We start from the raw sequence: 23,572 nt of genomic DNA, 5'->3' as shown, positions 1-23,572 counted from the left end.
CTGATACAGCATGTAGCCCTCCTCTCTCTCTCTGATACAGCATGTAGCCCTCCTCTCACTCTCTCTTATACAGCATGTAGCCCTCCTCTCTCTCTCTGATACAGCATGTAGCCCTCCTCTCTCTCTCTGATACAGCATGTAGCCCTCCTCTCTCTCTCTCTGATACAGCATGTAGCCCTTCTCTCTCTCTCTCTGATACAGCATGTAGCCCTCCTCTCTCTCTCTGATACAGCATGTAGCCTCCTCTCTCTCTGATACAGCATGTAGCCCTCCTCTCTCTCTCTCTGATACAGCATGTAGCCCTCCTCTCTCTCTCTGATACAGCATGTAGCCCTCCTCTCTCTCTCTCTCTGATACAGCATGTAGCCCTCCTCTCTCTCTCTCTGATACAGCATGTAGCCCTCCTCTCTCTCTCTGATACAGCATGTAGCCCTCCTCTCTCTCTCTCTCTGATATTTCATGTAGCCCTCCTCTCTCTCTCTGATACAGCATGTAGCCCTCCTCTCCCTCTCTGATACAACATGTAGCCCTCCTCTCTCTCTCTGATACAACATGTAGCCCTCCTCTCTCTCTCTCTCTGATACAGCATGTAGCCCTCCTCTCTCTCTCTGATACAGCATGTAGCCCTCCTCTCTCTCTCTGATACAACATGTAGCCCTCCTCTCTCTCTCTCTGATACAACATGTAGACCTCCTCTCTCTCTCTCTGATACAGCATGTAGCCCTCCTCTCTCTCTCTGATACAGCATGTAGCCCTCCTCTCTCTCTCTCTGATACAGCATGTAGCCCTCCTCTCTCTCTCTCTGATACAGCATGTAGCCCTCCTCTCTCTCTCTCTGATACAGCATGTAGCCCTCCTCTCTCTCTCTCTGATACAGCATGTAGCCCTCCTCTCTCTCTCTCTGATACAGCATGTAGCCCTCCTCTCTCTCTCTGATACAGCATGTAGCCCTCCTCTCTCTCTGATACAGCATGTAGCCCTCCTCTCTCTCTCTCTGATACAGCATGTAGCCCTCCTCTCTCTCTCTGATACAGCATGTAGCCCTCCTCTCTCTCTCTGATACAGCATGTAGCCCTCCTCTCTCTCTCTGATACAGCATGTAGCCCTCCTCTCTCTCTCTCTCTCTCTGATACAGCATGTAGCCCTCCTCTCTCTCTCTCTGATATAGCATGTAGACCTCCTCTCTCTCTCTGATACAGCATGTAGCCCTCCTCTCTCTCTCTCTCTGATACAGCATGTAGCCCTCCTCTCTCTCTGATACAGCATGTAGCCTCCTCTCTCTCTGATACAGCATGTAGCCCTCCTCTCTCTCTCTGATACAGCATGTAGCCCTCCTCTCACTCTCTCTGATACAGCATGTAGCCCTCCTCTCTCTCTCTCTGATACAGCATGTAGCCCTCCTCTCTCTCTCTGATACAGCATGTAGCCTCCTCTCTCTCTGATACAGCATGTAGCCCTCCTCTCTCTCTCTCTGATACAGCATGTAGCCCTCCTCTCTCTCTCTGATACAGCATGTAGCCCTCCTCTCTCTCTCTCTCTGATACAGCATGTAGCCCTCCTCTCTCTCTCTCTGATACAGCATGTAGCCCTCCTCTCTCTCTCTCTGATACAGCATGTAGCCCTCCTCTCTCTCTCTCTGATACAGCATGTAGCCCTCCTCTCTCTCTCTGATACAGCATGTAGCCCTCCTCTCTCTCTCGATACAGCATGTAGCCCTCCTCTCACTCTCTCTGATACAGCATGTAGCCCTCCTCTCTCTCTCTCTGATACAGCATGTAGCCCTCCTCTCTCTCTCTCTCTGATATAGCATGTAGCCCTCCTCTCTCTCTCTCTGATACAGCATGTAGCCCTCCTCTCTCTCTCTCTGATACAGCATGTAGCCCTCCTCTCTCTCTCTGATACAGCATGTAGCCCTCCTCTCTCTCTGATACAGCTTGTAGCCCTCCTCTGTCTCTCTCTGATACAGCATGTAGCCCTCCTCTCTCTCTCTCTGATATAGCATGTAGACCTCCTCTCTCTCTCTGATACAGCATGTAGCCCTCCTCTCTCTCTCTCTCACTGATACAGCATGTAGCCCTCCTCTCTCTCTGATACAGCATGTCGCCTCCTCTCTCTCTGATACAGCATGTAGCCCTCCTCTCTCTCTCTCTGATATAGCATGTAGACCTCCTCTCTCTCTCTGATACAGCATGTAGCCCTCCTCTCTCTCTCTCCTGATACAGCATGTAGCCCTCCTCTCTCTCTGATACAGCATGTAGCCTCCTCTCTCTCTGATACAGCATGTAGCCCTCCTCTCTCTCTCTGATACAGCATGTAGCCTCCTCTCTCTCTGATACAGCATGTAGCCCTCCTCTCACTCTCTCTGATACAGCATGTAGCCCTCCTCTCTCTCTCTCTGATACAGCATGTAGCCTCCTCTCTCTCTGATACAGCATGTAGCCCTCCTCTCTCTCTCTCTCTGATACAGCATGTAGCCCTCCTCTCTCTCTCTCTGATACAGCATGTAGCCCTCCTCTCTCTCTCTCTGATACAGCATGTAGCCCTCCTCTCTCTCTCTGATACAGCATGTAGCCCTCCTCTCTCTCTGATACAGCGTGTAGCCCTCCTCTCTCTCTCTCTGATACAGCATGTAGCCCTCCTCTCTCTCTGATACAGCATGTAGCCCTCCTCTCTCTCTCTCTGATACAGCATGTAGCCCTCCTCTCTCTCTCTCTGATACAGCATGTAGCCCTCCTCTCTCTCTCTCTGATACAGCATGTAGCCCTCCTCTCTCTCTCTCTCTTATACAGCATGTAGCCCTCCTCTCTCTCTCTCTCCTATACAGCATGTAGCCCTCCTCTCACTCTGATACAGCATGTAGCCCTCCTCTCTCTCTCTCTTATACAGCATGTAACCCTCCTCTCTCTCTCCTATACAGCATGTAGCCCTCCTCTCTCTCTGATACAGCATGTAGCCTCCTCTCTCTCTGATACAGCATGTAGCCCTCCTGTCTCTCCAATACAGCATGTAGCCCTCCTCTCTCTCTCTCTCTCTCTCTCTCTCTTTTTCTCTCTCTCTCTCTCTCTCTCCCTCTTTTTCTCTCTCTCTCTCTCTCATTACTCACTCACACAGCATGGAGACCTTCTCTCTACTGTAGCGGCTGAATGGCTTTATGCCGTATAGCAGGTCCCAATTCCCATCCTATTCATCCCCCTAACCCTTCGATATTCACAGATCTGAAGGGTCTGGATAGGTAGGTGTAAGGAGTGGCGTGGTTTAGCTTCCACCATATTGCTTCCACCTTACAGATCTGTTAGACTCTGATGACAGGCTTTACCTAGAGCAGATCAGTGTTGATAACTTATTGCCTGTGTAAAAATATATTTTTTAGGGAGCCCTTTTCTGTTTCTACTCTGATTGAAGTACAACACACAGGCCAAATGTATCACCATATTCCAGAGAATTCTGTAATCCAATGATTGCTTTGATGATGACTAACTGATGACATGTAATCGTAAAACTTCTCGTCCCCTTTTAACCTTCCCTCAAAACCGCTGAGCCTTCATGTTCTTTATGGCCCCATAACTATGACGATGACGAGGTGAAAAAGTATAGTATTTTCAAATAGATGTGAGTAATTGAAGGCTAATCGAGTTTTATAAGACTTTTCATTGCTATTGCTTTAATCTAGGGCCCTAATTAAAGAAAGTCTGCAGTATTCGTAGGGAGTGCGCTAGTGACGGAATGGAGCATATGTAATGGTGGGGCCCGGCCCGGCCGGCCTGGATGGCGGAGGTTATTTAGCAAGGTTTTAAAGCATCTGAATGCTGTTAGTGGGAATACTGCCTGACTGCCATGTCTGTTCTGAGTTCTGAAGAAAAATGTGTCCAGCTGCCAACCTAATCCATCTGTTCAATGAAACATGATCAAAGTTGTACGAGTTCTAGGTCTGAGTCATTTAAACATAATTTACATTCAGAGCACAGAGGCCATTTATTTCCAGCAGGAGATTACCACATCTCAGTGATAACTCTGCATGTCTTTTCAATGATAATAATTCATAATTGATTTGATTTCTATAGCGCTTTTCCAGATTGTCAAAGCTCTATAGTTAGTAAGGGGTGAAACTCCCCATACCTGACATTTTGTGCCAGAAAGCTCACCACACATCAGCTATCACAGTGGAGAGAAGGGTATTAGTGTGTGGCTGTACAGGTCTCTCTTGATAATTGTCCTGTTCCTGTCCAGCTGCTGAAAGTTTGTCCCAGAGAAGAGTGACGTGGATCTCCTGGAGGAGCACAAGCATGAGCTGGACCGCATGGCCAAGGCTGACCGCTTCCTCTACGAGATGAGCAGGTACGGACTTTGGTTCGGTATAATGACTTTTGGTACTGCTACATTGTGCAACACCACATTCCCAATAATAATAATAATAATACATTTTATTTGTAATGCGCTTTTCAAAACCCCAAATTGCTAAAAATCCGCAGTGCTAGACACTATCCTCAGCATGTTGTTTGTTGGTATACTGTGGAAAATATTCAGCTGCTCTCGGATGACAATGGATGTTGACTTTAAAACGGCTTCTTCATTGTTAACATGTAGTCTTCATCAGGGCTTTTACTATAACAACATGTTCTGTGTTAATAGTCTTGAATCAACGTTCCTGTTAACAGGAATTGACACAGATCATTGTAGTACCACCAGCAGCATATGTAAACAGCATAACACTCAGTGACACATGCTAGCTGGATGTCAACGTCTTTTAACACAAATCACTTTGGTATATCTACTGTAACTGCTGAGGGACATCACTGCCAGACATGAAGCTGTGACCTAGATCTGCCAGTGAAGGCCATCGGTCCTGACTGTGAGGTCTTGGGGAGAGTAGAACAATTGGTATTGTACTTTAGTGAATAAAGTATACAGCACTGCCCTGCACTTTTGGATTACTGTCCATGTAATTCACTATGGACTATAATTACGAGAATTCAGCCCCCAACTAGTTTTAGAAGTATAATATGTGAGTGAGCAAATAGATTATTATTTCTTTAGATTATTCTTTACCATGAGTCATGCTATCTGAGCTGAGGGGTAGGCTGTGGCTGAGGGGCTGGGGAGCCTGTGGCTGAGGGGTAGGGGAGCCTGTGGCTGAGGGGCAGGGGAGCCTGTGGCTGAGGGGCAGGGGAGCCTGTGGCTGAGGGGCAGGGGAGCCTGTGGCTGAGGGGTAGGGAAGCCTGTGGCTGAGGGGCAGGGGAGCCTGTGGCTGAGGGGCAGGGGAGCCTGTGGCTGAGGGGCAGGGGAGCCTGTGGCTGAGGGGTAGGGGAGCCTGTGGCTGAGGGGGAGCATGTGGCTGAGGGGTAGGGGAGCCTGTGGCTGAGGGGTAGGGGAGCCTGTGGCTGAGGGGCAGGGGAGTCTGTGGTTGAGGGGTAGGGGAGGCTGTGGCTGAGGGGGAGCCTGTGGCTGAGGGGTAGGGGAGCCTGTGGCTGAGGGGTAGGGGAGGCTGTGGCCGAGGGGGAGGCTGAGGGGGAGGCTATGGCTGAGGGGGAGGCTGAGCCTGTGGTTGACGTGGAGGCTGTGGTTGAGCCTGTGGTTGAGGGGGAGGCTGGTGCAAAGGTGGCGGCAAGCAGCTGAACTCTCCATGTAACTCTGTTGTTAATGAATGAATATGAAACCTCCATGGGGAGACATTCTCAGCTAGGGCAAAAAAAGAAACCCCAGGGCTAGGGCTCACTGCAGTCCCTTTAATGGGCATTCCTCTACTGTGTTACAAATGAAGGTTGGATTACTAGATTATAGGAAAGGAAACGTATGACCAGGTGCCATTGTGAGTGTAGTACCAGCACCATTTTTCCCATGATGTATCAAGCCATTTACTATGGGAATAGAGACTTCCTTCCAGGATCTGGAGTTGTTTCTCCTTTTGTGTTTTGCCTTCCTGAAAACATTGAAGCTGTGGTAACAGAGTTTGGGCAGGGAGCAGGAATGGAGCTTCTTTATTCAATGTGCTCTGAGTTTTTCATGTTGGATATTTAATCCAGTAAGATCATTTGTGAAAGATGTATGTAAACGCCGCCAAAAAATAAACGTCCTGTCACTGTCAACTGAGTTTATTTTCAGCAAACTTAACATGTGTTAATATTTGTATGAACATAAAAAGATTCAACAACTGAGACATAAACTGAACAAGTTCCACAGACATGTGACTAACAGAAATGGAATAATGTGTCCCTGAACAAAGGAGGGGGGGTCAAAATCAAAAGTAACAGTCAGTATCTGGTGTGGCCACCAGCTGCATTAAGTCCTGTAGTGCATCTCCTTTTCATGGACTGCACCAGATTTGCCAGTTCTTGCTATGAGATGTTACCCCACTCTTCCACCAAGGCACCTGCAAGTTCCTGGACATTTCTGGGGGGAATGGCCCTAGCCCTCACTCTCCGATCCAACAGGTCCCAGACGTGCTCTATGGGATTGAGATCCAGGCTCTTCGCTGGCCATGGCAGAACACTGACATTCCTGTCTTGCAGGAAATCATGCACAGAACGAGCAGTATGGCTGGTGGCATTGTCATGCTGGAGGGTCATGTCAGGATGAGCCTGCAGGAAGGGTACCACATGAGGGAGGAGGATGTCTTCCCTGTAACGCACAGTGTTGAGATTGCCTGCAATGACAACAAGCTCAGTCCGATGATGCTGTGACACACCGCCCCAGACCATGACGGACCCTCCACCTCCAAATCGATCCCGCTCCAGAGTACAGGCCTCAGTGTAACGATCATTCCTTTGACGTTAAACGCGAATCCGACCATCACCCGTGGTGACAAAACAAGTGTCTTTCTATTCAAAGTTCATAGCCTTCATTTAGGAAAGGTCATATCAAATAGAAAAAAAAATATTATTGAAAACATGTCAACTATATTTAGTCCAACTGTTTATTGAAAACATAAATACATTTGCACAGTAAGCACTTGTTGTCTATCAAACACATTGTTACAATTGTTGGTTATTCAAAGTTTGAGTCGTGCTAGCATAGTCGTGACTTGAATCAAAACACCTTCAAACAAGACATAATATCAAGAACAATATACAACTACCTGAAACAAGCCCCCTACGATTTCCCACATGGCAACTTCTTGTCATTGTTGCTAGCTATCTGACCGTTCAGAATCATAACACACGGCCTTACGCCTCATCGATGCGTGCGCATCATTTTCGTGACGTTGTCAGGCAACCCGTCTATTACACAACAGTTTCAGTGAAGTGTAATGTCTATGTAAATTCTGATTGAAACATAATATTTGGACCTCTTTCTACAATACAGAATCAACCACTACCAGCCAAGGCTGCAGTCTCTCTACTTCAAAAAGAAATTTGCTGAAAGAATCCTCGAAGTCAAACCTAAAGTTGAAGGTAGGATTTTCCTACAATGTTCCATGCTCAAATGATCTACCTTTAAAAGAAGTAGTGCACTATATAGAGAATAGGGTGCCATTTGGTGGTCCCTGGTCAAAGGTAATGCATTACATAGGAACTAGGGTGCCATTTGGTGGTCCCCGGTCAAAGGTAATGCATTACATAGGGACTAGGGGTGCCATTTGGTGGTCCCTGGTCAAAGGTAATGCATTACATAGGAACTAGGGTGCCATTTGGTGGTCCCTGGTCAAAGGTAATGCATTACATAGGAACTAGGGTGCCATTTAACCAATGTCTTATCCTCATAACGGTAACGTCCTCTTCCTCTCCCCAGCACTGATCAGGGCATCTAAAGAGGTGCTGCAGAGCCGCAACCTCAAGCAGCTTCTGGAGGTGGTCCTGGCCTTTGGTAACTACATGAACAAGGGTCAGAGGGGGAACGCCTATGGCTTCAAAGTGTCCTCACTCAACAAGATTGCTGACACCAAGTCCAGCATTGACAAGTAAGAAATGTTCTGGCTTGAGTATATTTCATTTATCCTTTATGTATACAGGAAAAATACCATTGACATAAAAATATTGTTGTTCATAGACCTGTCCAAATGACACCGCACTAAGAGCATTGAATAGAAAGTGATGATGTGTGTCGTGTGGGATGATGTGTCTGATATGAATTCTAGTGTGTGATATGAATTCTAATGTGTGATGTGAATTCTAATGTGTGATATGAATGCTAATGTGTGATATGAATACTAATGTGTGGTATGCGTTTGTAGGAACATTACTCTGCTGCATTACCTGATCACCATCCTGGAGCATAAGTATCCCAAAGTGGCCATGTTCCAGGAAGAGCTTCAAAGTGTTCCAGAGGCAGCCAAAGTCAAGTACGAGCTGCTGCTAAGGCTGACTGAATCAGATCCAACAAACACACGCGTGCGCACACACACACACACACACACACACACACACACACACACACACACACACACACACACACACACACACACACACACACACACACACACAGATGCTGTTTCATAAACCTAAGTTGCTCTCATTTATGTGTAGGAACTGTGTGTAATTACCCTTGCAACAACATTGTAATTGTTGAATTTTCCTCTCTTAGCCAAATTAATGGTGCCTGGCTTTAAGTAGAAAGGGTAAAAGGTTAAGACCGTATTGCTGTGTGTATTACCTTACATGCCGTGTTTACAGAGAGGGTCAGAGGCACAGGTTGTCCTAATAGCCCATATTTCAGTGATCCTCTTGAAATGTGGAAAGTGTGAACCGTGAACCCTACAATCCTCAAAATGAAAGGTGTTTCCTATCGTACCACAACAAAGCAATAGTGTAACAGTCAGCATTAAAACAATTATAATAATTCAGGTCGCAAATAAAGATAATCTAAGTTAGAGTTTCTGTTAAACCTAGTGAACCCTGTATCCATTCCTTTCCTGACTGAGAAGGAAGGAAGTTGGGTTTTATCCTCACACGTTTCCTGTCTCTAAGTTGTGACTTGGTTGGAGCACAGATGGTTTGTAATTGTTTCACGTCAATAAACTCCTCTCTCCACTCCCTTCCCCTTTCCCTTCCCCTTTCCTCCTCTCCTCTCCTCTCCTCTTTCTTCACTCCCTTTCCTTCCCTTTCCTCTACCCTTGTCCACAGTATGACAGAGCTGGAGAAAGACATCAACAACTTGCGTTCTGGACTGAAGAGTGTGGAAACGGTAAGTGGCCATTTCTATTGGTTTACCCTTAATGGAGACACACATGATATCAGAGGCAGTATAGTTGGGCTTACACTCCTCTACCTCCAGTTCATGAGTCTCAATAAGTTTCCACTGACAGAACGCCAAAGATTAGGGCCTGGAGTTTTGCCTGGTCATATCACATGGCCATACAAAACTCCTGGCCCTAGCAATGATCAATCGGAAATGGGCATGGTACTGTACTCTTGTGTTGTGGGTTGTCTGATGACAGTCATATAATTATCCTGTAATGCTGTCCCCTACTGTATAGGAGCTGGAGTTTCAGAGAAGTCTTCCTCAGGTTTTGGGGGATAAGTTTGTGTCTGTGGTGAGCCAGTTCATCACCGTGGCCAGCTTCAGCTTCTCAGACGTGGAGGATTCTCTGACCGAGGCCAAGGAGCTGGTGAGAACTGGCGGGGGCCAGGGTCTGGGGACCGCATTGTCCGTCTGCCCCCTCCTCTTCATGCTTCTCTCCACAGCTAGGAGCTCTAAAACTAAAATATGGTCGCTTTAAAGATTTTATAAGGGCAGCGCAAATGGCAAATCCTGTAACTTTATATTTGGCCACAACCAAGGATGTAGCACACATTAAGTGTTCTTACTGCAGCTTTGAAGTCACCTTTTCAAACAACCAATATAAATAGTATGCCTCGTGTTTCACAGTATTTCAATGTGGAGGATGTAATAACTCACGTCTGTTCAAGGGTTACAGTCTACCTGCATGGACATTGGAACCTCTGAATATAAGCAGTTAATGTTTAACTGAGATGGGTCAAGGCTATCAGTTTCAAAGCCATGGTTTTCCCCCTGGATGAAGTGCCATGTGGAATGTATTTATTTATGTGTCAAGTTCAACTTTACAATGGCAGGGAGGAGGAAACCACCTGTTGGGAGCAGACCTGGGTTCAAATAATATTTGGAATATTTTAATTACAGAATGTTTGCCCTACCATGCCTGGAGTGCCAGGTGGGCAGAGTTTGCACTTTTGTGACTATTCTGTTGGTTCCAATGTACCAGACAAGCACAATCAAGCCCAGATAAAGTATTAGTTATGATTTCAAATAGTATTTGAACCCAGATATGATGGCGTACCCACGTCTCACACATTCATCCCCAGTATAACACTGAAAGAAATCACCTGTGACTTATTGATTGCATTTTATTACATCTAGAGGAAAAGCTGTTTGACCATCTTAAAGTATTTGGTGTCTAACGTTGTTTTCTCTCCAGTTTCTGAAGGCAGTGCAGCATTTCGGTGAGGATGCAACCCGTATGCAGCCTGACGAGTTCTTCGGAATCTTCGACCAATTCCTGCAGGCATTCGCAGAGGCCAAGCAGGAGAATGAGAACATGCGCAGACGCAAGGAGGAAGAGGAGCGACGGGCCCGCATGGAAGCACAGGTTAGATTAATATTGTCTATCACCGACCAAAACACTAGAGAGAGTCACCTATGGTCACCATTTAACCACCCAGTCATTATGCAACAAATATTACAAATGGGTATCAAACCAGAGTTTTTTTTTTTTTACTCTTGACCAACACACACTCAAATGCATGTGCTGTACTGCTCATTTACTCAATACACCAAATACATCCGTCACACACTATACGCTACTGTAGGTGTGTGTCATATAGTCACTCCTGTTTTGTCCCCTCAGCTGAAGGAGCAGAGGGAGAAGGAGCGCAAGTCCAGGAAGGCTAAGGAGAACTGTGAGGAGGACGGTGAGTTCGACGACCTGGTTTCAGCCCTGCGCTCTGGGGAGGTGTTCGATAAGGACCTGTCCAAGATGAAACGCAACCGCAAGCGCGTCAACTCATCAGCTGAGACCAGCAGGGAGCGGCCGGTCACCAAACTGAACCTCTAAAACAACTGATGACTGATCCTTTGTCCTGCTAGAGCTAGGATATGCTGCCCTCTGGTGGCTTGGAATGGGCCTAGCGCCCCCTCATTTTGGAGTGGACAGAACTCACTACTAAAACAGAACTGAAATGATCATGAAAGGTGGTGGACAGACCTCTACTTACTCTTCTGCTACTCAAGCAACAATAACCCAGAGCTTGTGTCTGTCTGGAAACAGACATTACCTCCTCTGAAAACCATGAACTGTGGATCAGGAGTGACTCTCTAAGCTATTTGTGTTAACCTACATTTTTTAAATGCTGTGGTCTGAATGACAGTTTTGCTCATGTCGTGAATGGGACACTTTAATAGCATAGGGCTGGTGCCCTAGAGTAGGACCCTCTTCTTGACCCTCCCTGTCTGCAAAGATAACCAGGAAGTGAAATGGAAAGCCTGGGATAACACACACACACACGCAGTGACCCTGGCGGAGACACGTTTCCTGTGTTAATCGGGAGAATGTACTAGCCTTTGTGTAAAATCTTTCCTGCTATTGTGTTCAGTCAGACTCCCTTAAGGGTATAGTAAAAGATGTCAACCCCATGCAAAGAAACAGTGTCTGTTGAAGCACAATCCAGTATGTATGAATGATAATGTTTTTTAGCTAAGCACAAAAGCTTAACAACAAGATACACATTTTGATACTGTTTTTTTTATCACAATTTTACAAAGACCTAATTTAGATATATTAAAAACCAAATCACAGATGCAATATTGCCATTTTATTAGAGCCCTAACTTTCACCTTTAGAAAATAATCTATTAAAACAGCAACAAAAGATGGGTCGAAAAATAATGTATATTTTACTGTATATACATTATTGTAAAAGAGTATAGGACCTAGTTTGAAGTTTTGAAAGGATATTGTCTCCGATTTGATTTAAAGTGTTACCAAAAATGATTGCTCTACATCTGGCCATCCTGACAAACAGTGTGGATATCAGTCTGGAAACTATGCATCCTATACATTTTTTATTTGTGTTCAATACTGTCATGTATGTGTATATATTATGTATTGTGCCAATTCCCGTGTCACCTTCTCACTATGTTATGTACAGCAGAAACCTTTCAGTTATTTAGTCAGATCCAATTAGTAAAACCCTTCTAAAACCTTTGGTCACATTTCTACCAACACCCTCCTTCTGTGTGATAGCATTTCTGATGGAGGTATGTGGGTTCTTTCAATACAGCTTTTTTATTATTTAAACAACTTTCTATTTCGAAACAGACTAAAGTAATAAACCTGGATGTCAATTATCTGTTGAATCTTTGTTATGTTTGCAAGCCAGTAAACCAGTAATTTCTCTCAGACTGTATTCAATAAGTAGCTGTTGGTAATGTCTCGCTAGGGCAATTGAATTTAAGTGCTGTCTTTTACCAAGTTTACCTTTTACCTTATTCATTGTCTGTCTGATTGCTCAGTACTTGTTGTGGACTTGGAATAGTTTCAGGCCAATTTGGGTAAAAGCCCTTGGTAACAGTTGGATGTTTTAAGAGGGAGTGGCCTTACTTGTCTCCCTGACTATTTAAGGAGCATTACTTGGCCCCAGTCTTAGTGCGCCATCTATAGTTTAGAAGGACATCAGCTCCTACAAGAGTAGCAAGTATATTTTTTTATTCAATAAGTAGCTTTTGGTATTATCTTTCTAGAGCAATTGAAATTGAAGTGCTGTCTTTTATCTAGTAGCCTACTTAATCATTGCTGTTTGAACTGTCTAATTTGCTCAGTACTTGTGACTGTTGTTGTGGACTTGGATTAGTTTCAGGCCTATTTGTCTAACAGTTTTGCTAATATGTGGGCGTGTTTTATTGCATGGGGTGTTTTTTCCCCCACCTCTGCCAGGCAATCACTGCTAGGAGGTGTCTTTCATCTCTGCTAGGCAATTACTGCTAGTACTTCAGTCTCCCCTGTTTCTTCAGCAGCAGCTGTAAGAGGCAGTATTGTCACCAAACCAGACTGTCTGCTGAGTTGTTTGAGGAAGGCTCCACATCACTCTCTCACTTGAGTATCTTACCTAGTTATTTTCAGATCTTATTTTGATCTTTTGTATCTTTGGCAAGTATGTGTGTCCCATTTCAGTTCGCTCCTCTCCCGGTAGGTTTTACATTCGTTGCCCACTCATTGGCTGTAACACTTCTAAGTTAGTGTACCCTGCGAGCACAACCCGTGTGGAATTCTTAGTCTCTGGCAGGGTTTGGTACTTCCGATCTACGGCCAATAAAGCTGAATTCATCTCACCATGACGGAGACATGGAATACCCTATAACACTGCTACTGGTCGTCTTGGTGGTGGCACAGGGCTAATCACTTCTCCTAAGTGGAGTTTTTCTTTCCCCCTCTCACCTGTCTATTGGGTGACTTTAACCTCCTGACGCCTGACTTATATACATTTCCTCCCTCTTTGTTTTCACTCCTTTTCACCTCACCCTTTCCCAGTCACCTCACACGCACAAGGCAGGCAATCAGGTTGACCTCAACTTCACTAGAGGATGTACGCCTACTGATCTCTGATCACTACTTTGTTTCCTTTTCTCCTCCAACCCTCAGACCCTACGCAGATGGTCATGCGCCTCCACAATCTTTGCTCCCGCTTCTCTTCTATCCGCTCTTCCTTCTGCTAAATCCTCCTGACTTTGCCTCTTCGACCCTACTCTCTTCCTTTTCCGCCTCCTTTTGACTCCCACTGTCCCCTTTCCTCCTGGCCAGCCCGACCTTCACCTCTTGCTCTGTTGATGAGTCACTCAATGCGCACTAACAGAACAGGGCTGTGGGCAGTTGAGTGGAAATGGAGGAAAATGAAACTTCCGGAGGACCTATCCTCCTCCTTCCACTCCCTTCTATCTACCATCTCCCTCTTTATCTGCTGCTAAAACTGCCTTCTATCACTCTAAATTTGTATCTTCTGCCTCCAACCCTGGGAAACTATTTTCCACTTTCTCCTCTCTCGTTACTCCTCCTCCCTCTCTGCAGACATTTGTCAACCACTTTGAAAAAAAGATTGACTACATCCGCTCCTCATTCACTCAGCCTACTGAGTCCACTAGTTCCACTCACACAGAACTACCCTACGCCTTGACCTCTTTCTCCCCTCTTTCCAGATGAAATCCTGCGACAAATGATGTCCGGCCGCCCAACAACCTGCCCACTTGACCCCATTCACTTCTCCAGACCATCTCTGGAGACCTTCTCACTTCCCTCATTAATTCATCCCTGACCACTAGCTGTGTCCCCTCTGACTTCAAGATGGCCAGAGACGCTCCCCTCAAGAAACCAACACTCGACAGCCTCTGACGTCAAACTAGAGACCGGTATCCCTTTTCTTTCCAAAACACTTGAGCATGCTGTCTCTGACCAACTCTCTCGTTATCTCACATAACCAGCTTCTTGACCCTAACCAGTCAGGCTTCAAGGCAGCTCACTCAACTGAGACCGCTCTCTGCTCTGCCAAAGCTGACTCTTTTCTCATCATCCTAGATCTAACCATCATATCTTCCTTTCCACCCTCTCAGGGTTGAGCGTCTCAGGCTCTGCACACTCTTGAATTGCATTCTACCTGGCAGGTCGCACCGACCAGGTGGCGTGGAGAGGATCTGCATCTGCACCACATGCTCTCAATACTGGTGTCCCCACTTTTCTCTTTACACCAAGTCACTCGGCTCTGTCACATGGTCTCTCCTATCCTTTCTTTGCGGGTGGCACTCAACTACTCTTCCCCCTTCTGACACCCAGGTGGCGACATGGATTTCTTTGTGCCTAGCAGATATCTCAGCTTGTATGTCTACTCACCACCTCAAGCTCAACCTCGACATAACGGAGCTGCTCTTCTTCCCAGGGAAGGCCTGCCCACTCCAAGACTTCTCCATCACGGTTGACAACTCCACGATGGCGATGTCCCTTTCCCAGAGTGCAAAGAACATTGGTGTGACCCTGGAAAACACCCTGTCGTTCCCTTCAAACATCAAAGCAGTGATGCAGGTTCATGCTCTACAACATCCCTAGAGTACGACCTTCACTCAGGAAGCGGCGCAGGTCATTATCCAGGCACTTGTCATCTCCAATCTAGACCACTGTAACTCTGTTGGCTGGGCTCCCCATTTGTGCCATCAAACCCCTGAAACCTATCCAGAAGGCTGCAACCCGCATGGTGTTCAACCTTCCCTAGTTTTCTCATGTCACCCCGTTCCTCTGCACACGCCACTGGCTTCCATGTGAAGGTTGCATAACCTTCAAGACCCTGGTTCTTGCCTACGGAGCAGCAAGGGGAAATGCCCCACTTCAGGCTATGCTCAAACCCAACATTCCAACCCAAGCCCTCCGTTCCGCCACCTCTGGTCTCTTGGCCCTCCCACCCCTTACAGGAGGGCAGTTAAAGCTCTTTGTCCTGGCACCCCAATGGTGGAACAAGCTTCCCCTAAAGTCAGGACAGCGGAGTCTCTGCCCATCTTTCGAAAACATCTGAAACCCTACCTCTTTGAAAAGTATCTTAACATGCTCATGACCCTCCCCCCTTTTTTCCCACTAGCACTGACTTTGCTGATAAATACTTTGCAGGGAAAATGTACTTGATATGATTGTCTCACCTAGCTATCTTAAGATGAATGCACTAACTGTATGTCTCTCTGGATAAGAGTATCTGCTGAATGACTAAAATGTAATTTAACCCTGTTTTCCAAACTGTGCAACAAAGACAGGTATTCATCTGAGTTATAGTAAGGAGTGGCCAATGCGCCCATGTATCTATTCTACAGGTTCCATTTACTGTTGGTCTTGTCTGAAAGTGAAGGATTTCTGAAATGTTTTAAAGACATTCTGAGGAAACATCTGCTTCTATGAATTGCAATACTTTGGATACTATTCAGAAAGCATTGTGAATAATGACTTTGTCACTAATAAAACCTCTGGTAACAATTCATCTAGCTGCTGTTTCACCACTCCACCTGTCCTAGGTCAGGATCTGTATTGGCAGTGTCACATATAAGGAACTATACATAAATATATGATGCTTCAAAACATTTATTTTATACATTTTAACTTAAAATATGATTTAACAAACAACTCACCAATAAAATCAAATTCTGACAACTCACAGCTTCTTATGGCAAACAATACAATTATTACATTTTAAATGGACAAACTAATGAGTATGGTATTCAAAATACACCTTTTTTAATACAGGCACATTTAAATTGTGTTTTCATAGCATTGTTTCATGTTCTAGCAAATCGCTATGGCCAGCCATACATGACATCTTGAACATCAAATCAAAGCGCGCACACTATTTAAATGACTGAATTCTTCACAGTATTCAATATTAAACCTCTACCCTGAATACAGTATAAATGAGGACAAATGCATTATCCCAAATCAAAAAGGAAATCAGCCTAAATTAAACAGCTATCGCCATTATCCAGTTTTTCCTTTGGGTTAGTTCAATGGGATTTAGTGGTTTGGGGTGCCACTTTTGACAGTTTAATACTATAGCAATAAACTATGCCTCAAATCAAAGTGGAATCGAAAGACTGGCTCTTGTTGAATTCACATTACTTGACAACTCAACCAAATGTAAATGTAAATCAAAACTAGACGTTGAACTGACGTCTGCGCCCAGTGGTAAATGTTGCGCAATAAACATGTATCTGAAAAGGCATAAAGTAATACATATATTCAAATGAGATGTTTAATCATTTTGAGTATTTTATAAATCACACTGCTTAAATGGCCTGAAAATAAATTGGGCTTTTAAATGTGCACTCTGTTCCATCAGTGTGTAGAGCGCTTGGCACTACATAAAGTGTCCAAACCCGCGTTGTCAATTCATAGGACTGACTTTTATATCCCTTATCACTAATTAACAGTTAGGCCTACTTTTCCTCTGATTTCTCCATTTGTTCAAAACTTTGGCACATTAAATTACTTCAACATTTTGACATTCATCATGTTTCTCGAAAATAAAAGGACGATCACAGACTTGTATCTGCAGTTTCAACTTTTGGCACCGTGGGTTCGGACAGAGTATCGGGCTGAGCATCCCTACAGAAGAACACCGCGGGGTTTTTACAAGCCCACATCGCAACCTCTCCTCCGTTCGCTGGGCTGGAGGAAGACAACCGGCTGTTTGCACCATGCCTGCTCACATACCGGTCTCTGATTTGGTCGGCCCTGGTTCTTACATCCCTGCTTTGGGTTTGTGTAGATAGGTAGGCAGAAATGTTTCTAGTCCTATATCCCTCTTCTCGGCTTCGGCCTAAAAGCATCGATATGTTTGGGTTTCTAATTGCGTAAATGAGCGGGTTTATGGCACCGTTTGCCCATGCCATCCATATTGCCACGGTGTCCATGACAGGGTTGAATGAGTAATCTCCCATGGCGGTGATGATACCCATCAGACAGTAGGGGCCCCAGCAGAAGATGATAAACACTATCATAATCAGCACTGTCGTGGCCGTCCTCATCTCACTATAAAACCGGAGTAAATACGCGTAAGTGGTCACCGGCCGCACCCTTATTTCTGATAACCTAACGGTCTTACATATGTTATAATGACAGAAACACATGAGCGCAAACGGAAGGAGATAACACACCACTATTAAAGCTATACTGTAAGAGGTACCCATCCTAGAAGTGCCAGTGTGAAAGACATACATACAGTGGTAGAAGCCCCTTTTATGGACGACTAGATCCTTGGATGTTCGCATCACCAGGTACCATGGAATGGAGAAAAACACTGCTGTTAACCACACTGCCACCAACAGCGTTATAGCCTTCCTCCTGCCTATCTTCTCCTGAGGTTGCCTCACGATGGCATAATACCGGTCAAAAGAAATTAGAGTCATTGTCAGTGTGGAAATAATACCAAAGCATGCGTTGAAGAACCCGTTGGCGACGCAGAAACGGTCTCCAAACATCCACACACCATCTTTGCTGAAGAGCATCATGAACGAGAACGGTAAACAAAGAACGGCCGTCAAGAAATCAGACAGTGAAAGGGACATGATGAAAGCATTGGTAACGGTTCTCAGCTGTCGATGTTTTATTATGACAATCACCACCGCAGAATTCCCTAAACTAGAGAGGAAGAAGATGGCCAGGAGCACCAAGGCTTGAGCTGCCACCGTGATGCCCTGGAGGACCGAGTTTCCCTCCGCGCTCTGCACGGGTATGTGTTGTTGGTTTTCGTCGCCTCCGCCCGTAAGGTTTCCATGACTTGCCTTTGTAAAAAAGCTGTGTAACACCGGTGCTATGGTGACTATTTCCAGCGTTAAACCCGTGCCAGAGGTGTTGTCTGGAGCGGTGGAGTTGCTGGTGCCAAGCAATGCAATGTTCACGGGGAAATCCATCGGACACAAATGGGGGGCCTCCAAAGAATGGAAGGAGATTCATCCCTCTACGGATATGTTGTCTCTGTGTTGATGCAGCAGCTTAGATATGTCGCATTGAAGACATGTAGATCCCCTTTGCAACCCCCTTTCTATGGGTTCCTCAAAATGTTCCTCAAAATGTTCCTCGTTATTCAAACTGGGGTCCATGCCACTGTTTGCAGTTCTCGCCTGGTCGCCTCAATCCCCGTATTCCTGAATCTCATATTGCCGAGTCCCCGCCTTCCTTGCGTACAATTTGTGTCTTTGCACCCCTTCGTGACGTTTAGAGCCGTTGCCATGGTATCAGTGATGGTTTTCTTCAGTGCAATTACGCACTTTCTGGATGATTAGTTATTTGGTCAGGTACCTATAGGCCTCCCCACGTAGGCTTTAAAACAGAAAGACTGACACCTGCAATTTTACAAGTAGGTTTAATTCTCATATTGGGTATAGGCATTATAATTACATATAATTACAATTAATTGTAGGATCAAACCATTAAAGCAGCAATCAGTGATTGAAACAATAACAATGCCTTCCCTGCCACTGTTTCGCCAAAAAGCTGAGGGATGGGACTAGAGAAATGAAACCACTCTCAAATTCATAGACAGAGCTACGGATGCAAGGACTGACCATCCATGATATCAAAATTATAATTTTAACAATTTGTGAGGCTATACAGTGCTTGTTTACAAACATTGGAGTAAAACAAGCTTATGATGGTGTACGACAATTTGACTAAGCTCATGAGACTTTTATAAGTTATATTACTCAAGAATCAATGGGTACATGTCATTAATTTATAAGCAGTCTTATACTGGAGGCAGAACTGAGCGATTTCCCCTTAGATAGCCCAGCTGCAAAGTAAAAATTGGCTATATGGTAAAAATTCATGAATAGAAAAATTACCCTTTTGGTCTTAATTTAATAGGGTTAGGCATGAGGGTAAGATGTGTGGTTAGGGTTTAAGGTTAGGGTTAGGCTTAAAAACAGCCTAACCACCACAAATGACATTGTGTCTGTGCCAGCTAGTGACCACTCTGAAGAGGTGCCTCCAGAACAACATTCATGATGGAAAAACACTAACCTGCAATTTATAAGTAAAACATTTAAAAATCAAATCAAATTGTATTAGTCACATGCGCTGAATACAACAAGGTGTAGACATTAGAGTGAAATGCTTACTTACAAGCCCCTAACCAATAACACAGTTTAAAAAATGTGACTAAGAATAACAAATAAAAGGAACAAGTAATTAAAGAGCAGGAGTAAAATAACAATAGCGAGACTATATACAGGGGGTATCGGTACAGAGTCAATGTGCGGGGGCACCGGTTAGTCGAGGTAACATGTAGGTGGAGTTAAAGTGGATATGCATAGATAATAACAGAGAGTAGCAGTGGTGTAAAAGGGGGTGGTGGTGGTGGGGGGGGCAATGCAAGTAGCTTTGGTAGCCATTTGATTAGATGGTCAGGAGTCTTATGGCTTGGGGGTAGAAGCTGTTTAGAAGCCTCTTGGACCTAGACGCACCGGTACCGCTTGCCGTGCGGCAGCAGAGAGAACAGTCTATGACTTGGGTGGCTGGAGTCTATGACAATTTTTAGGGCCTTCCTCTGACACCGCCTGGTATAGAGGTCCTATAAAATGCATATAGTCCGGGTAGCCATTTGATTACCTGTTCAGGAGTCTTATGGTTTGGGGGTAAAAACTGTTGAGATGCCTTTTCACGACTGTCTCGGTGTGCTTGGACCATGTTAGTTTGTTGATGCGGACACCAAGGAACCTGAAGCTCTCGATGAGAATGGGGGCGTGCTTGGTCCTCCTTTTCCTGTTGTCCACAATCATCTCCTTTGTCTTGGTTACGTTGAGGGATAGGTTGTTATTCTGGCACCACACGGCCAGGTCTCTGACCTCCTCCCTATAGGCTGTCTCATTGTTGTCGTTGATCAGGCCTACCACTGTTATCATTGGCAAACTTAATGATGGTGTTGGAGTCGTGCCTGGCCATGCAGTCATGAGTGAACAGGGTGTACAGGAGGGGACTGAGCATGCACCTCCGAGGGGCCCCTGTGTTGAGGATCAGCATGGCGGATTTGTTGTTACCTACCCTTACCACTTGGGGGCAGGTCCAGTTGCAGAGGGAGGTGTTTAGTTCCAGGGTCCTTAGCTTATTGATGAGCTTTGAGGGCACTATGGTGTTGAACGCTGAGCTGTAGTCAATGAATAGCATTCTCACATAGGTGTTCCTTTTATTCAGGTAGGAAAGGGCAGTGTGGAGTGCAATAGAGATTCCATCATCTGTGGATCTGTTAAGGTGGTATGCAAATTGGAGTGGGCCTAGGGTTTTTGGGATAATGGTGTTGATGTGAGACATGACCAGCCTTTATAAGCACTTCATGGCTACAGACGTGAGTGCTACGGGTCGGTAGTCATTTAGGTAGGTTACCTTAGTGTTCTTGGGCACAGGGACAATGGTGGTCTGCTTAAAACATGTTGGTATTACAGACTCGGACAGGGAGAGTTTTAAAATGTCAGTGAAGACACTTACTAGTTGGTCAGCGCATGCTCGCAGTACACATCCTGGTAATCCATCTGGCCCTGTGGCCTTGTGAATGTTGACCTGTTTAAAGGTCTTACTCACATCAGCTGCGGAGAGCGTGATCACACAGTCATCCGGAACAGCTGGTGCTCTCATGCATGTTTCAGTGTTATTAACCTCGAAGCGAGCATAGACATAGTTTAGCTTGTCTGGTAGGCTTGTGTCACTGGGCAGTTCTCGGCTGTGCTTCCCTTTGTAGTCTGTAATGGTTTGCAAGCCCTGCCACATCCGATGAGCATTGGAGCCAGTGTAGTACGATTCGATCTTCATCGTGTATTGACGCTTTGCCTGTTTGATGGTTTGTTGGAGGTCATAGCGGGATTTGTTATAAGCTTCCAGGTTAGAGTCCTGCTCTTTGAAAGCAGCAGCTCTAGCCTTTAGCTCAGTGTGGATGTTGCCTGTAATCTGGCTTCTGGTTGGTGTACGTACGGTCACTGTGGGGACGATGTCATCGATGCACTTATTGATGAAGCCAATGACTGATGTAGTGTACCCCTCAATGCCATCGGAAGGATCCCGGAACATATTCTAGTCTGTGCTAGCAAAACAGTCCTGTAGCTTAGAATCTGCTTCATCTGACTGCTTTTTCATTGACCGAGTCACTGGTGCTTCCTGCTTTAATTTTTACTTCTTAGCAGGAATCAGGAGGATAGAATTATGGTCAGATTTGCCAAATGGAGGGCGAGGGAGAGCTTTGTACGCATCTCTGTGTGTGGAGTAAAGGTGGTTTAGAGTTTTTTTTCCTCTGGTTGCACATTTCACATGCTGATAAAAATGAGGTAAAACTGATTTAAGTTTCCCTGCATTAAAGTCCCCGGCCACTAGGAGACCCGCCTCTGGATGAGCATTGTCCTGTTTGCTTATGGCGGTAAACAGCTCATTGAGTGCGGTTTTAGTGCCAGCATCAGTCTGTGGTGGTATGTAGACAGGTACAAAAAATACAGAGGAAAACTCTCCAGGTAGATAGTGTGGTCTACAGCTTATCATGAGATACTCTACCTCAGGCGAGCAAAACCTTGAGACTTCCTTAGATATCATGCACCAGCTGTTGTTTACAAATATACATTGTCCGCCACCCCTTGTCTTACCAGATGCCGCTGTTCTATCCTGCCGATACAACGTATGTCGTCGTTCAGCCACAACTCCGTGAAGCATAAAATATTACAGTTTTTAATGTGCCGTTAGTAGTTTAATCTTCCTCGTAGGTCGTCAATATTTTCCAATGATTGCGCGTTAGCTAGTTGAACGGATGGCAGTGGGAGTTTATTCGATCGCCTACGAATTCTCAGAAGGCAGCCCGACCTCTGCCCTCTTTTTCTCCGTCTTCTCTTCACACAAATGACGGGGATTTGGGCCTGTTCCTGGGAAAACAGTATGTCCTTCACGTCGGGCTCATCGGACTTGTTAAAGGAAAAAAAAGCTTCTGCCAGTTTGTGGTGAGTAATCGCTGTACTGATGTCCAGAAGTTATTTTCGGTCATAAGAGACGGTAGCAGCAACATTATGTGCAAATGAAGTTACAAAATAAGTTACAAACAACGCAAAAAAACAAACAAAAAAACACAGTTGGTTAGGAGCACGTAAAACGTCAGCCATCTTCTTCGGCGCCATGATACATAAATAAATACAAAACTCTGTAGTTTTTGATGAAAACAACATGATATAGCGAGTGCAGATTTCCCCTTATGTATTAAATATATATTTTCACATTACATTTATACATACAGTGTATTACTCAGTGGAGGTGGTGTATTTGTGAACTTTCTCTCTGTGCCCCCCCCCATCAATTCAAAGGGTCTATATTGACATGGGAAACATACTGTGTGTTTACAGTGCCAAGCAAGTGAAATAAACAATACATAAAAGTGAGAAGAAACAAATGTATCCACATCAACAAAAAACAATAAAACAATAAAAAAATTAAAGAAATACAAAAAATGTAACATTGCTCCCAAAATGGTTTAAAAAAGGTAGACATTTCAAGTGTTATATTTTCAAGTGTTATATTTTAGCAATGTGCAAATAGTTGTAGTATGAATAGTGGGGGGAGATAAATGAACAGAAATATTGGTGATATTTACAATGTTGTTTGTGCTCCACTGGTTGCCTTTTTCTCATGGCAACGGGCCACAAATCTTGCTGCTGTGACTGCACATTGTGGTATTTTGCCTAACAAATATGGGAGTTTATCAATGATTGATTTGTTTTCAAATTCTTTGTGGGTCTGTGTGATCTGTGGGAAATATGTGTCTCTAATTTGGTCATACATTTGGCAGGTTAGGAAGTGCACCTCAGTTTCCATCTACTTTTTGGACAGTGGGCACATATCCTGCTTTCTCTTGTGAGCCAGGTCTGCCTATGGCAGGGATAGCAAGGATTTTCTTAATTTTTTGGTCAGTCACAGTGGTCAGGTATTCTGCCAATGTGTACTCTGTTTAGGGCCAGATAGCATTGGAATTTGCTCTGTTTTTTGGTTGATTATTTCCAGTGTGTCAAATAGTTATATTTTTGCTTTCTCATAATTTGATTGGGTCTAATTGTGTTGCTGTGCTGGGGTCTGTTTGTGTTTGTGAACA

At 44.9% G+C, this 23,572-nt stretch overlaps 2 protein-coding genes across 2 annotated transcripts in view; one reads left to right on the top strand and one right to left on the bottom strand.

The window, feature by feature from the left end:
- Positions 1-15,956, top strand: part of daam1a (dishevelled associated activator of morphogenesis 1a) — an 80,214-nt gene extending 64,258 nt beyond the window's left edge. Inside the window, exons 19-26 of the mRNA XM_045723587.1 lie at positions 4,238-4,335; positions 7,300-7,388; positions 7,726-7,894; positions 8,168-8,275; positions 9,057-9,117; positions 9,410-9,541; positions 10,370-10,540; positions 10,799-15,956. Of these exons, the coding sequence (XP_045579543.1) occupies positions 4,238-4,335; positions 7,300-7,388; positions 7,726-7,894; positions 8,168-8,275; positions 9,057-9,117; positions 9,410-9,541; positions 10,370-10,540; positions 10,799-11,005 (1,035 nt within the window). The 3' untranslated portion in view covers positions 11,006-15,956. The remainder of the gene's footprint in view (positions 1-4,237; positions 4,336-7,299; positions 7,389-7,725; positions 7,895-8,167; positions 8,276-9,056; positions 9,118-9,409; positions 9,542-10,369; positions 10,541-10,798) is intronic.
- A 79-nt stretch (positions 15,957-16,035) lies between these two features.
- On the bottom strand, positions 16,036-18,642 carry gpr135 (G protein-coupled receptor 135). The gene has a single exon (XM_014211143.2). It carries the CDS (start codon positions 18,375-18,377, stop codon positions 17,001-17,003), a length of 1,377 nt encoding a protein of 458 aa, XP_014066618.2. The 5' UTR covers positions 18,378-18,642; the 3' UTR covers positions 16,036-17,000.
- Between the last annotated feature and the right edge of the window lie 4,930 nt (positions 18,643-23,572).

The sequence above is a fragment of the Salmo salar genome, chromosome ssa09 (assembly GCF_905237065.1).
Source record: "Salmo salar chromosome ssa09, Ssal_v3.1, whole genome shotgun sequence".
Classification (NCBI taxonomy): Eukaryota; Metazoa; Chordata; class Actinopteri; order Salmoniformes; family Salmonidae; genus Salmo; species Salmo salar.
The sequence above is the reverse complement of the archived record's forward strand: the minus strand, read 5'-3'. Positions and strand labels throughout refer to the sequence as shown.